The following is a 13,417-nucleotide window of genomic DNA, read 5'->3' as shown; positions in this document are numbered from 1 at the left end:
AATTAATATTTATATAGGAATACATTACGAAAGTTGTGTTTTTTTAATAGAAAACTATTATATAAAAAGAAATGTCTACGCACAATAAAAATAAAACATGAGAATTACGTATTAACAAGTCACCGAGCTCGTTAAACCGATGTTTTTGTCTCGTTTACGCATATTTCATCTCTCTCTCTCTCGACCATTTATATTTCATTCACCAAATAGCTTCTTATATTGGATAATGAAGCGGAATCGAAATTCCACGCATTTTCACACGTGGCAACAAAGTGAGTCTGTCACGGATTCTTTTTTTTATTTTTTTATTTTGGTTTTTTTCCTCGGATCCACGCCGTCGGCGTGTGTGTTGGCATGTATCGCAGTTTTACGCACTCGCGCGGATCGGCGCTGCATTTATTAAAAGCGATACATTATGATTCAAAGATCATATCTTTCGATTCGTCTAGACAGCGGAGAGGGGGACACCCTATAAAGTCGCACGTGGCTGCTCCTGAAACGACTATCCGAATACGACGAGCCTTGTTGTACAATTCTCTGGTACAGATCTCGCCGTACATTCCTGTGTGACTGCTGCATCTCTCGTTTTTTTTTTTTTTTTTTTTATCTTCAACTTCACATTTCGTCGCAAACGATTACTTGTGAAGCCGCTCAATCAGAGGGATACTTAATCTCGCCCGACCGACACTTCGTGGAAACCGAGGAACGAACGAAAACAAAAAGAGAGAGAGACTTCTTTCTCTCTCCCTTACTTCGTTCCTCCTCTCATACGGGAGCTTCTTCTCGTTTCTCAAGTAAGTAACGAAGTACCTAAAAAAAAACAAAAAAAGACGATCACTCGCGTGATCGCACGGCAGAAGATTGAAATCAAGTTTTTTTTTTCTTTTGGTAGCGAAAGTCCGGCGTGAGAAGTGTCAATTGCATTCGCGGTGAAAGAGAGAGAGAGGAGGAAAAAAGTAGATAATACCTACCTGCAGAAGAAGACCGCAGACTCTACTTTGCAAGTAGATTCTCTGGGGAAGTACACGTGAGTAACTCGTACGATCGAAATACAAAAGACCGAACAACAATTCCGCAACAAGCTTCGCGAAATTCAATGCGAACCGTAGTACAGATATAATCCCGCGAACGCGGACGAAACGAGATCGGGACAATCGCGGGAATCTGGTCAGCGGACCAGCTCGATTCGGCACGATCCCCGGGTAATCATCATCGGGAGGCAGATTCGCGGCGAAGAGGAAGAATATAAAGAAGAGAACGAAAAAGAAAGAGGAAACGGTGACGGAGCAAAGGGGGCGGAAGAAGAAGGAGGTGAAACGTCGCGAGGAGAGAAAAGGCTGTCCTCCGCGGGATTTCGGTGCGCGCGAGGAAAAGGGGTTACCCGGGTTTGAACGAGTGGAGGAGAAAGAGTGGAGGCCGACGTGAGAGGCGACGGTGGTGTAGAGAGAGAGAGAAAGAGAGAGAGAGAGAGAGAGAGAAAGAGATACAGCGGGAGAGAGATAGCGCGAAACGCGAGTAGGAGAAAGACAGAGAGAGAGAGAGAGAGAGAGAGAGTGAGAGAGAGAGAGAGAGAAGGATAGAAGGGGGAGGAGAGGGAAGAAAAAAGGAGTCATCGTAGTAACACCGGCGCGTCTCCTCTCGCGGCTTCGTCGTTAGACAGAAATGTGAGTAGACAGAATTATGTCTGTGAGCTGGCCAGCACCAGCTCAGTTGAGACTTACTGCTCAGAGCGTGCACACGCATACGAATCCTTCCTACTTACGCACCTCGAGCCTTTCCTCGTGCGATTAGAATCTTTAGTCTACGACTCGCCGGCAAACCAATCACCAGTCCAGTTCGCTAACACGCCTCCGCCACGGAAGAAACGGTTTCCTCTTCTTTCACGTGCTTTGACGTGCTCTCTTGCAGAGAGAGAGTTGCCCCATTCGTAGAAGCGCCGCGGCTTTAAACAGTGTGACGGGAGGTGGCACGCGCGCTAATTGAGGTGACGATTTCTCGAGGACAATTTCGATCGAAAAAAAAAAAAAACATTCGAAGAATCGAAAGGAGAAGATATTATTCGCGCTTCCTCATTTTCCGCAGTGCTAGAATCGACGCGAACGATTATATTCAAATAACGGAGAAGAACGCGAATTATCGGCGAAGAAACTTTGAGGGAGGGTCGGAAAGACAAATTTGAAGATTATATTCTCGCATAATTTTCGAAGCTCGCGTTTTTGCGGAATTAATAAAAATTTACACACACACACACACACATACACAGATTGAAAATAATTTCCGAAAACACAGTTGAGCATTTCAAGTTCATTCTGATCTTCGTCGCGCATATTAGGTTTCTCGGACAAGTTTGATTCACCTGCGACAAGATGGGCATTACGAAGTCTTTCGTGTTTCTTCTATTGATGATCCTCGCCGTTGACGCATCGTCTCATCATCATCATCATCATCGTCGTCGCCACGGTTATTATCCGGAACACAGACAGGAGGAGAACGGCCACGTTGATTTTGTCGAACGTGAGATCGATGTCGGAAGTGACAACGTCGCGGACGATGTAAAAACGGAATCGCTGGAAAAAAATGAAAAACATTCGGAAACCTCAAATAATGTTGAAACGCGCACCTACAACGCGCGGAGAGCTGAGAGGATGTTGGAAAAAGCGATCTTAAAGATAATAATGGGTGATCTCGGCACGGCCGAGATGTTGCTGCTGAAGAGTTTGAATTACACTCCCGAGTACGTGCACGCGATTCGCCAGCAAAAATTCGACAAACGAAAGGACGATGAATTGAGAAGAAGAACCGAGTCTTCTTCTGGAAAAAGATTCTACAATGAAAATTTGTACGGAAAAGCGAACGATTGGGATTACATGGAAGTTAAATCGACGTCCCGACGCAACGATCCCGACGTTGATGATGTCTCGTCGAACGAGAATAGAAAAAATCAATACAACAAGAAAGATTTCGATTACGACGCTTACAATCGTCAGGCGGTAATCGATTACGAGGATCGAGCGTCAAAATTCGATTCTCAACATTCGTGGCCCGAGACGACGAATTTTGATTACGACGACGAGTCGCGAAATTCTGGAGAACGGGATGACTCGACGGAATCTCATGTGATCTTCAAAATTCCATACGACGATTCTGAATTCGACTCCAGCTCCGAGGAGAGACCGTCGAAAGTTGAACCGAAACATCGCGCTCCCTCGACCTTGAGACACACGACTGCCAAGAACGTTGCTAACTCCTTTCACGCTTCGTCATTGTCTTCTTCTTCTTCTTCTTCTTCTTCTTCTTCTTCGTCTGCTTCTTCTCCAGCTACCGGGGACTCTCTACTTCCCGTAGTTTACCAGCTGGGCAAACGCTCCAGGTCCAATTATGCCAGAAAAGGACGTTCCTTCAGCACGACTCCAGAATCCGAGACGCCAGAACCCGTTGACACGGCTAACGCGATGTCCAGCACGACGGAAAACACGGTCGGCGAGAAGAAGATCGGCGAGTTCGAGGGGTTGGAATGGATTGAGGATGATGTTTACAGGGTGATACCGGAGTTCGAAGATACATTGCGGATGTACGCCGATGAGAACGAGACGTCGGATTACGAGGGGCGGAATTCGGATGGCAATGAAACCGACACGCTGGGATATCAGAACGACGATCCGGATCCGATGAAATCTTTCGACGCGTCCAATCAGAACGCATCGCAGACCAATCTATCCGCCTATCAGCAATTGATGATGGCCCATCATCGAGAGTAAGTTGAAACGAAAGAACAAAATCTTTGCAGTATGAGAAAAAGTGAATTACAAAAAAAAGAAGAGAGTAACTCTTGACAATATTAAGTAATGTCGGTTATCGTAAAAGAAAAGTATATTATTAAGTATAGTTTTCAAGTAATTGTTTTTTGTTTTTTTTTTTTTCAAAGATTACACACTTTTTCTCGTACCCGAATTAAGTTAATTAAGTTAAATTTTTCTATTAAATGTTGTTCGTCACGCGCTCTCTTTCCGCTTGGCAAATGCAAATCGAGTATCTACAACGATGCTTTTTGTATCTTCTAGAGAAAACGTAACCTCAAGCTTCGACAGGTAAGCCTCCACGGAGGCCCATAGGTAAGGCGTTCCGGTGTGCCGTGCGTTTTTTTTCCTCAATTTATTTTTTTCGCGAATGCGCTTCTTTTAACACTCTCCTCGCTCGCGCGCATCAACAATTCTATTCTCTCGTATTTTGCATGAATGTGTGTTATCGTCGCGGATGCGACGAAGTTAACACTAGATTTGCCAGACCAGAGTCATTTTGACTCTGGTCGTGCAATTTCAATTCAAAATTTTTACCGCATGTAACATTTGCTTTCCGAAATGATGAATTATGACTTTTGTAGCTACAAGTAGAGAATACATTTTATGAACCTAATGTTAATTTATATATATTCGTAACAAATATATTTTTTGTATTTTTTAATAGGTATATTTAAATAGCTGGTATATATCTAGTGTTAATAATATTTTCTCTCGTTCGATCTGAAGAGAAATTATTCACACATGTGTTTTGCTGCTTGTAATTGCCTGTGAATTTTACGACATTTGACTTTATATATATTATATATATATGTATATATAATTTTATGGCTTACACACGAGCCAATTTTGCGTATCTCGACGAAGTTTCGACGAAGCGCCAAGAAATTGCGCAAAAAATCATTCACGCGTGTTATATTCTCGCGGTATTTACGTTTCAGATAGATTTCTACGTCGCACTCCGAGATCTTTATTGCTCTATGTTATGATATACTTTTGTTACACGAACTTTTAATGGCGCGCGCGCAATCTGAGAAAAATTTTAAAAATCTCTAAAAGAGAGATAATGATTCGACGCGTCGGAAAGCTTTGCTTCTCGACAAGTTTTACGTAATCTCGTTGTTGAAACACACACGGATCTTTTTTTTCCCGTTTTTGCTAACGTATTCGTTCGTTACACACGCGCCGATAATAATGTGTGGAAATTGATTCGTAGATTCGATGTACGCGCGGCGCACAAGGCGCAAGTTTTGCCGACGTCGTCGAACCGGCATTAGCGTTCTCAGCAAAACGTTGCCCTCGTCACGTAAAAATATCTCGATGAACAGATATAAAAGTATCGCGGAGTCGGAGGAGAAGCGAAGAAAAACTCAGCGACGCGTCGGGAAAATTTTGCGCGCTTTTGTCATTATCGCTCGCGTGCGCGAATGTTTCCCCGTGCGATTCTTAATTGTTCTTTTTTTTTTTTTTTTTATACAGAACATATCTGACGAAGAGATATTTTTTTCTCGTTTCGCGAATAATTGCGAATCTTCGTGAAATCTGAGGGGAAAAAAACAAATAATAACAATAATTGTATCTTCGTAAAAAAAGTTGAATTGACGTAATATTCCGTAACTCGCGGAATATTCTGTCTATGCGCAACCACGACGTGCGCGCTAATCGGAATAATAATCATTTCGTAAAGGGACAAGCCCCGCAGGGCGATAAAGTCTGAACGAGGGACAGGTTTAGGGACAGTGCTCAGCTAGGAAGGATACGCGGTGGAAATTCCGCTGCGGTCTCTCTATGTTTTTAAATCGCTCTCTCTCTCCCGCTCTTCCCCACGACTGCTCGCAGCCCCCTCACTCGTGTGTGAGTGCGCGGGCGTTTCTTTTATTTTATTAAGTCTAGACGCGTAAAATGCATTCGTGCCGGCACTGGCGTAGCCCGTCTCGAGAGTCCTCCTTCGAGCGCGTGCTGTTGCCGATGCATTCGTGCATCGCTCGCACGATCGTGAGCGCGGTTGCATCTCGTCGGGAATCCGCCGGATATTATCCACCACACGGCTTTTACACACGGCGTCTCTGCTTTATTTCTAATCCGCGCTCTTCTCTCATCCTCGTTCTCGATTCACGCGAGATAGAAACGAATTTTATTCTCTTCAAAGTAAATTAGTTAAAAAATTAATTTAATATCATCGCGCGGCATTTCAAAATTCAAGATTATATATTGTTTTGTTGATCTGCGCATCTCTCTTTGACTTGTGTGTTTTCTGATGATGACAAAAATTTACTTTCAGCTGTTTTTTGTCTTACATATTAAATCTTTCTCTCGTTTTTAATTGCTTCGCGACCACTGATTCCCTAGATTGCGCGATAAGCGAACGCCGGGCGGTTGATCTAAATGATGACGGGGAAAGGGGGAGGGGGGGAGGATGTCATGTCTGGGCATCTGGACGAGCCTCTTTCGCGACGAGAAGCACAATAGGAGTGAGAAGCGCGCGCGACGAATGCCGCCCGCGCGCAATTTCATGCCTCGAGACAAGACCGAGTTGAGCACCCCCGTAATCGCCGGGTGTCTAGTCGGGCTGCAGTTAGAGAACTCTCTTACGAGGTTACGTAACACATTTCAATTTAATGCGTTGACCTTGTCTATGCGTCTCTCTTCCTATGTCGACGAAGACGGAGCGACAGTGCGCGCGACGGAGAGAGAGGAGGAAGTTTTCGCCGGTGATCCCCACGGACCCTTCACTTCTATCTCTCTCTTTTTCTCTCTCTCTCCTTCTCTCTCTCTCTCTCTCTCTCTCTTTCTCTCTTTCTTTCCCCTCTGTCCCCTTCTGTTCTGCATCTCGCCGCTACCAGCACCGCCGCCGCTGCCGCCGCCGCCGCCGCCGCCGCCGCCGCCGTCGCACCGCCAGACGGTGCAATGTGCATTTTTACGGACGGCCCAATCAGGCCGCCGCGCCGGTTACACGTCGTCGGCCTATCGCGTCTCGCGAGGAACCGTTTCTTCACTATTCTTTCTCTCCATTTCTCTCTTTTTTCCCATTCGGCTCTTTTTTCTTAAACTCTAACAGACATTCCGGGGCCCGGAACATTAAAATTTTCACCGTCGCGCCGATTGCGCTCTCTCTCTCTCTCTTCTTTTTTTCTTTCTTTCTTTCTTTCTTTCTTCCTTCCTTTCTTCCTTTCTCTTTTTTCTTTTCTTTTCCCTCCCCCCCTCGTTTCCCTGTCTAATTTCCAACGCTAATGACGGACACGGCGACTCCCGGTCGTGCTCCAATGAATTTCATTATCGCGCGACACCCGGCGCGACCACGAAGCGAAACGAAGAACCAAGGATTCACCGCGCCGGATTTCTCATGATGCAACGGCCTCCAGACTCTTCTTCAGGTTTCTTCCCTTTTCCAGACGGCGGACAGACGTGGCACGTAGCTAGCCCGACGCGTGACTTGGCCGCGGTTAGATTAACGAGCATGCCTAGAATCGAACACAAAGCCGGCTCCGGCGTGTATCATAGATCAGGTTTTTTTTTCGCAGAAGAGCGCTCGTATCTCTCTCCTCTCGACTATTTTTCTAAAAAAAAAAAAACAGATCGTTTAGTTTTGGGCAACCCGGCAATTAGCAATTATTATTGTCACGCAAACTTTAGATGCCCGTTTGTGGAGTCAAGACAAAATCCATAAAGTTTAAGGGACGAATTTTAATAAATACCTGCTATATTTATTTTTTTTTAAATATGGGGGTTTGCATTTACGCGTCAAACCTCAAAGATTCAAGGAAATTTGAATTTGCGAAAAGGAAAGCCTTTTAAGCCTGTTTCTTTTCGCTTGTGGATTCGTTTTCCCTCTCTTCTCCGTCTCTACTCCCCCGCCTCCCGCATCTCTTCTTCTTTTCTTCTCTTTTCCGCCATTCAGGGAAATACATTCTTCTGGTTGGCGCTCGGGCAGCCAACGAGGTCGTTGACGTGGAGGCTGCGCTGAAATCTCCCGAGTGGGCGTCGCGAACACGGCGGTCCTTGTCGATGACGTAGAGAAATGACACTCATCCTTCTTCTCCTTTCGTCCCGTCGTGTGTGTGTGTGTGCGTGTCTCGCTTCTCTATCCTATTTTGCCAGAGCCGCCGGTAAAAAATGTCTGAAAAAAAAAATTTATTATGCAATCCGGCGGGCAAGCGGCGCGCGCTCCGACCGATCGTCGCAGACGCACACGTCTTTCAAAATGCGACAGTCACCGGTGTCTCGTCTCTCCTTGATGAAAGTCCGAGAAGGCCGTCTGGGCTCCCGATCCGCGCGTGTAAACAACTTCTTCGTCCTAGTATCGATAAAAAAAAAAAAAACGTGAGACCGCAATTTCACATTCGATCGCGAAATCCCGAAAATCAGAGTGGCGCCGAATGAAGACAGACACGAATCGAGTCTCGGTTCGGAGAAAGGCGTGAAATTCGAGTCACGCTAACGACCGACGACGTTCAACAAGCGCCGACGAAAAAAGTCCCCGGTAGGCCGCCGAGGTAAGAGATAGGATGCAAATGAGACCTGACCCGAGACGTCCTGGGAGTGGACTTTTTAAGATTCGAGAGACGTGGCCTTAAAAAGTTGAGGTTTCGCCGAGACCAGACAGAAAGTCGAGGTGATTGGGGTGCCGGTGTATCCGCCGACTGTCTAGCCGCTGTCTGCCACATGTAATAAATGCCTCCGAGCCGTACCGTGCCTCTGTAGGTCACTGACCATAGTCCATTGGCCCGCGCCATCGGCACCCGGAAGAGAGTCCGCCTGGGAACCTGAGGTGAAAATTCTCGAGCCGGCAGACGCGCCGCTGCATTAGGTTTTATGAGGAAACGATCCTTTCTCGATCGCGTTACGAAACTACGCGGCTGAGAATTCTCACCCAAAAGCATATCGGAGAATAATATATTCAAAGAACATTTTAAATAACGACTGAGAATTTGCAGAGAATTTTGTTAATTTTTTTTTGTAACATTTTTTTAAACATTTTTTTTATTAATATACATATGTATAAATTAGGTCTACCGGAAAGTTCTGTCCGTTTTTGGAATAAAACAAAATACAAATTTTTCTTACCGTCAATAAACTTTATTAAATAATATAATTGCCATTATTATTAATGATTTCTTGCCAGCGTGAGGGCAATTTGTATATCCCATTTTTGAAAAATTAAGAAAAATTTGTATTTTGTTTTATTCTACAAAAACGGACAGAACTTTCCGGTAGACCTAATATGTTTATTTATTTATTTTTTTAAGGCAAAGCGCCGCTTTCAGATCTTTCGCTCAATTGCTTGGCGCACAGAACAACTTTTCTAATGTTGCTTTTCAAAATAGAGAACTGTGTGTGTGATAACTTATCTACACATTCTGACTTAAATTTCCGCTTTATCGAGTTTTTCCTGAAAACGATATTTTAATAACCGATAACGAGAGATATTAACACGAATAAAAAAACTCATTTCAATAACATTATTTTGCTGAAGTTGTGAGATCGCTTTATACAGAATATATATATATATGTGTGTTTGTGCTTGTTTGTTCATTCTATGCGATAAGAGATTGGACGCGAGACTTGTAATTCGTTTTACGCTGCGTGTAAAATCTAACAAACTTTGATTTGTCTTTGCAGTCAGGGTCAGAAAGCGATCGAGGATATTAAAACGAGAATCCTCGTGATAACGGGGCGACTTAATCACAGCACCAACACCAACCAGGTTCAACGTGAGAGACTCACCATGTTTTTGCCCACATGTAAGTAGCTTACTAACTCGATGATCATGTAATAAAGGCTCACATGTATTTTACACGTTGTTAATAAAAAGTTATACATATATGTGTGTGTGTGTTTGCGTGTCAGGAAAACATTGGGACACACACACACGCATATATGTATGTATGTATTATATTGCTTTAACGAGACGTTGTACGATGTTGATTGTGCAGGTCAGATACCCCGAAACACAGATCCCGAAGCGTGGGCGGATCAGTTTTCGATGAATATGCATTTCCAATTGAATCTAACTTCCGTTGATCATATTGCCGCCGCGAAATTGCGTATCTACAAACTGCCGCAGGACAATATCACATCATCCGCGGACGAGGACGAGGTTGACGAGAAGAAAATCAGAATATCGGTTTACTATTACACGAAAGCGTTGAAGAAACATCGACGTAAGTGTCGACAGTAATGTATAATCGGGGGGGGGTTATCGAATTTACGCGCGCAAATATTTCGAGAATTTAAGAAAAATTGCGATCTCCACAGCAAAGAAACGGCTTATGGACTCCGTCGTGACGCCGCTCACGGCCCAGGGCACTCATTTCGCGCTGGACGTCAGGCAAGGTTTGAGATTCTGGCAACTGAACTCGCAGGATGCGCAAGGCAACAGCAACAATCACGGCCTGGTGATTCAGATAGAGGATCAGGACGGCCGACCATTGAAACCGGCCGATTATGTACAGCAACCTTCTTGCGAGAACCGCGACTTGGATCAGAAGGCATGTGAGTGTGTGATCTAACAATACTAACTTACGTTTGGGCCTTGATACGTTTACGTGAGATTAATGCTTGAAGTAATACGACGAAACACACAGGAATATGTTAACCCCATATTGCCGACGTTCTGTGAATGTAGATTTAACAAACATTTGGAAATGTCTATGCACAAACTTAAATTGTTGATATATTGTCAAGTAATGTTAAAATGTTAAATATTATTCACCGAACGCACGTGCTTTTTTGCAGAATGAATTTGTGAATCATATTTACGACTTTAGCAATGTAATTAGCAAAATTAATATTTCATAAAAAAAGAAAAAAAAACAAGAAACTTACTTTTTTTGCGAAAACTTATTTTTGCGAATGCGTTTTTTCTGACTAATCTGTAGTTGCAAATAATTTAATTTAGTTTTTTTGTGTACTCTCATCCGAAAATTTTTATTGTTTTTCTTTTCCACAGTGCCTGCACTTTTCGTCCGAGCCTGCACTACTTACATTCGCATCGTAAACAACGAAGAAGTCACGTACATGAATTGCAGGCACTAGAAGTGGCAAAACGAGATCAGAACCACGAAGCGATGCAGATTGTTTCGGAATTTATGTAAAACAAAACCGACTTAAACTACATTGTGATCGTGATCGTTTTGTGACACTTTGTCAATCAACAGACGAAGACACGCGTGCGAGTTCAATATATATATATATATAAATTTAAAATTGTTTAGAGAAGTGACTAAGCAAAAATATTATTTAGAAATAAGTCCTAGATAATAATTTTTACACATTAAGAAGTTTCATATCTTACTGAGAAAAAAAAGTAAAGACCTTTTAGAATTTTGCATGATACCGAACGGATAAATTTTAGAATTTGGCTTAAAACAGACAGGAGCAGCTTTTAATTGCTGTGCAAAACAGATATGATTCTAACGAGTTCTCTCAATAGACTGGTAGTGCTATTAACTTAAGGAGGAATTATTTAAATATAATAAAATAAAGTAAGCTCCCCCATATATAATTATTGTACATTAAAGTAAAAACCCATCTTCTCTTTAAATATCGCATCATAGTGTACATATGACTAGTGTAAAATAACATATCGCTGACTTATATCATTCGCCCACACATCAACATGCTCATGACTGATATAGCCAAATGTAAAAGAGTTTCGGGGATCATATATAGATATTTATGTGCTAAGTATAGTTAGATTATACAAATATATATATATATACATAAGAGACACCCGGAATTTTCCGAATCCGTTATTTGATCGGACAAATTCGTATAAAATGCGTTGTTCTCTGCAAAAACTATTGCAGAAATAATATTGGATGTCCAAAATCAACGGATTTTTGGAAATTTCATCCGATTTCTTACGATACTTACAACGTACGTGACGAAAGAGACATATAAGTGTTGATGTCTCTCCTGCGGTGTACATATAATGTATATTTCTATGTCATGTGTTGCAAACAAATAAATTTACTCTTGAAATAAAATTTCATAAGTTACAATTATTTCTCTTCCTCTTTGATAATATTGTTCGAGACACTGTATAGTGATCGTGAGGGAAAAAGAGATGTAACAAATATATTTTATATAAAACATATTGTTTATTCAAAAGACTTATACTTCATATTTACGTAGGAAAACACAAAAGTTAGATTAAATTGATATATGGATTTTATTAATTATATATTAATAAAAAAAATGGTGTAGTATCTTTATTATTTATTAATGTAATTTAAAGATTACTATGCATAATGTATCCTATAGTAATTGAATAATTATATTATTGTCCAATTACTATATTTACTATTATATTAGTACCTGGATAATTACATTAATCTGTAACAAAAGAGAGAACGTGAAAATATCTGTACAGATGTTTCGGTGAAATATAAAAAGACTTAAGCAATCCATGAGCCATTTGGATTAAAATGCAGTTATAATAAACAAAATGTATCCAAGTTCGAAGTAGTATAATATATTATATTTAATAATTTATCGAAATAAACCATATATGGTTTTGCTGGTAAATATAAATTCCTTCGAAAAAAGCATCAAATGCATTTTATCATTTATATCAGTAGGAATAAAAAAATCCATACACACACACTCGTGTGTGATATAACCATTATTTACGTAATTTTTTCATTACAATAATCTATTTATAGTTTTTTTTTTTTTTTCAAGCTCACAGTTCTTACGCGTAAAATGTTTTCCATTTGCAGAGAACAATCTTGCAGAACACAACTTTACCGATAATTACTAATTTCATATTCTGGTTTTTTTTCCGCGACATTTTTGGCGTGTAAATTTCTTTTTTGTACATAAAAGATTTTGCCCAACACATGGAAGCAGTTACTTAATAATCTATCGAGTTTATTTGATTACGAGATTTTTTTTTAGCCAAGTTGACTCTTGGAGTTGGTCAAATATTGTCGATTGTGCTGCAGTCTATAAGAAATATCCGTGACACCTAGCTGTCTCGATCTGTCTCAAAGGAGTCTAAGGTATCGTTGCTAGATGAATGCGCGAGGTCACTCAACTCGTCCAGGTGCTTCTGCCGTTTCCTTACGTTCCAATGAAGGCATTCGGCGAGAGAATCAAACCAATCCGTCATTTGATCGGCCGCGCAGATGCTAGGCACCGGATATATAGAAGTGGTTACGCTCAAGCTGAAAAATATATCACAAGTTTTCTTCTAACAATCGTATTAAAATTGTACGTATTGAATTTACGTAAATATATGTATTATTTTGCAAAAAAATAATTCATACGTGCAAAATTTATTTGCTTTCCAGTACTTCATAGTTTCTTTTCTACAACAAACTTTTAATTAAAAATTATTATAATTTTATTATAACAGCAAAGTCTTTGACTGTAGACTGGATCTGAGAGATCCGCGCAACTTTAAAGTCAAATATTTTCGCGAAAAATCAATATTTGTTTAATTTCTTTTTTCGAATCGAAAGTGTGAACAATTCTGCGTCCAAAAAAAAAAAAAAAAAAAAAAAAAAAAAGAAAAAAAATTAGATAAATTCTCCAGTAATTTCGAAGATAGCGTTTAAAAAAGCGTTTTAAAAAAAACTTATTTTTTCTAAAAACGTTAATGCGCAATTTTTGAG

General features: G+C 41.2%; 2 protein-coding genes across 20 annotated transcripts in view; one reads left to right on the top strand and one right to left on the bottom strand.

The window, feature by feature from the left end:
* The first annotated feature begins 495 nt into the window (after positions 1 to 495).
* LOC109854931 lies at positions 496 to 11,780 on the top strand. 4 transcript variants are annotated; one of them, XM_020428575.1, is made up of 8 exons: positions 496 to 794; positions 893 to 1,027; positions 2,333 to 3,754; positions 4,062 to 4,088; positions 9,417 to 9,538; positions 9,731 to 9,958; positions 10,053 to 10,285; positions 10,747 to 11,780. In XM_020428575.1, exons 3-8 carry the CDS (start codon positions 2,367 to 2,369, stop codon positions 10,792 to 10,794), a joined length of 2,046 nt encoding a protein of 681 aa, XP_020284164.1. In that variant the 5' UTR covers positions 496 to 794; positions 893 to 1,027; positions 2,333 to 2,366; the 3' UTR covers positions 10,795 to 11,780. The 4 variants fall into 4 exon arrangements, with proteins under 4 accessions (XP_020284164.1, XP_020284161.1, XP_020284162.1 ...); XM_020428572.1 differs by having other exon boundaries at positions 10,053 to 10,289; XM_020428573.1 differs by having other exon boundaries at positions 873 to 1,027; positions 10,053 to 10,289.
* Positions 11,781 to 12,463: 683 nt separating this feature from the next.
* Positions 12,464 to 13,417, bottom strand: part of LOC109854919 (NAD kinase-like) — a 23,660-nt gene continuing 22,706 nt past the window's right edge. For all 16 annotated transcript variants that reach the window (XM_020428542.1, XM_020428548.1, XM_020428541.1 and 13 more), the window contains one exon: positions 12,464 to 12,967. In XM_020428542.1, coding sequence (XP_020284131.1) covers positions 12,769 to 12,967 — 199 coding nt within the window. In that variant the 3' untranslated portion in view covers positions 12,464 to 12,768. The remainder of the gene's footprint in view (positions 12,968 to 13,417) is intronic.

Source organism: Pseudomyrmex gracilis, unplaced genomic scaffold (assembly GCF_002006095.1).
Source record: "Pseudomyrmex gracilis isolate BER0280 unplaced genomic scaffold, ASM200609v1 scaffold_75, whole genome shotgun sequence".
In the NCBI taxonomy this organism is placed as follows: domain Eukaryota; kingdom Metazoa; phylum Arthropoda; class Insecta; order Hymenoptera; family Formicidae; genus Pseudomyrmex; species Pseudomyrmex gracilis.
This window is presented reverse-complemented; position numbering and strand designations above follow the sequence as displayed.

Excerpts from the sequence above, each read along its gene's own strand:
- LOC109854931 (XM_020428572.1), top strand. The coding sequence starts at position 2,367 with ATGGGCATTACGAAGTCTTTCGTGTTTCTTCTATTGATGATCCTCGCC. Across the intron at positions 3,755-4,061 it reads ATGATGGCCCATCATCGAGA|AGAAAACGTAACCTCAAGCT; the intron begins GTAAGTTGAAAC and ends TGTATCTTCTAG. Across the intron at positions 9,959-10,052 it reads AGCGTTGAAGAAACATCGAC|CAAAGAAACGGCTTATGGAC; the intron begins GTAAGTGTCGAC and ends CGATCTCCACAG.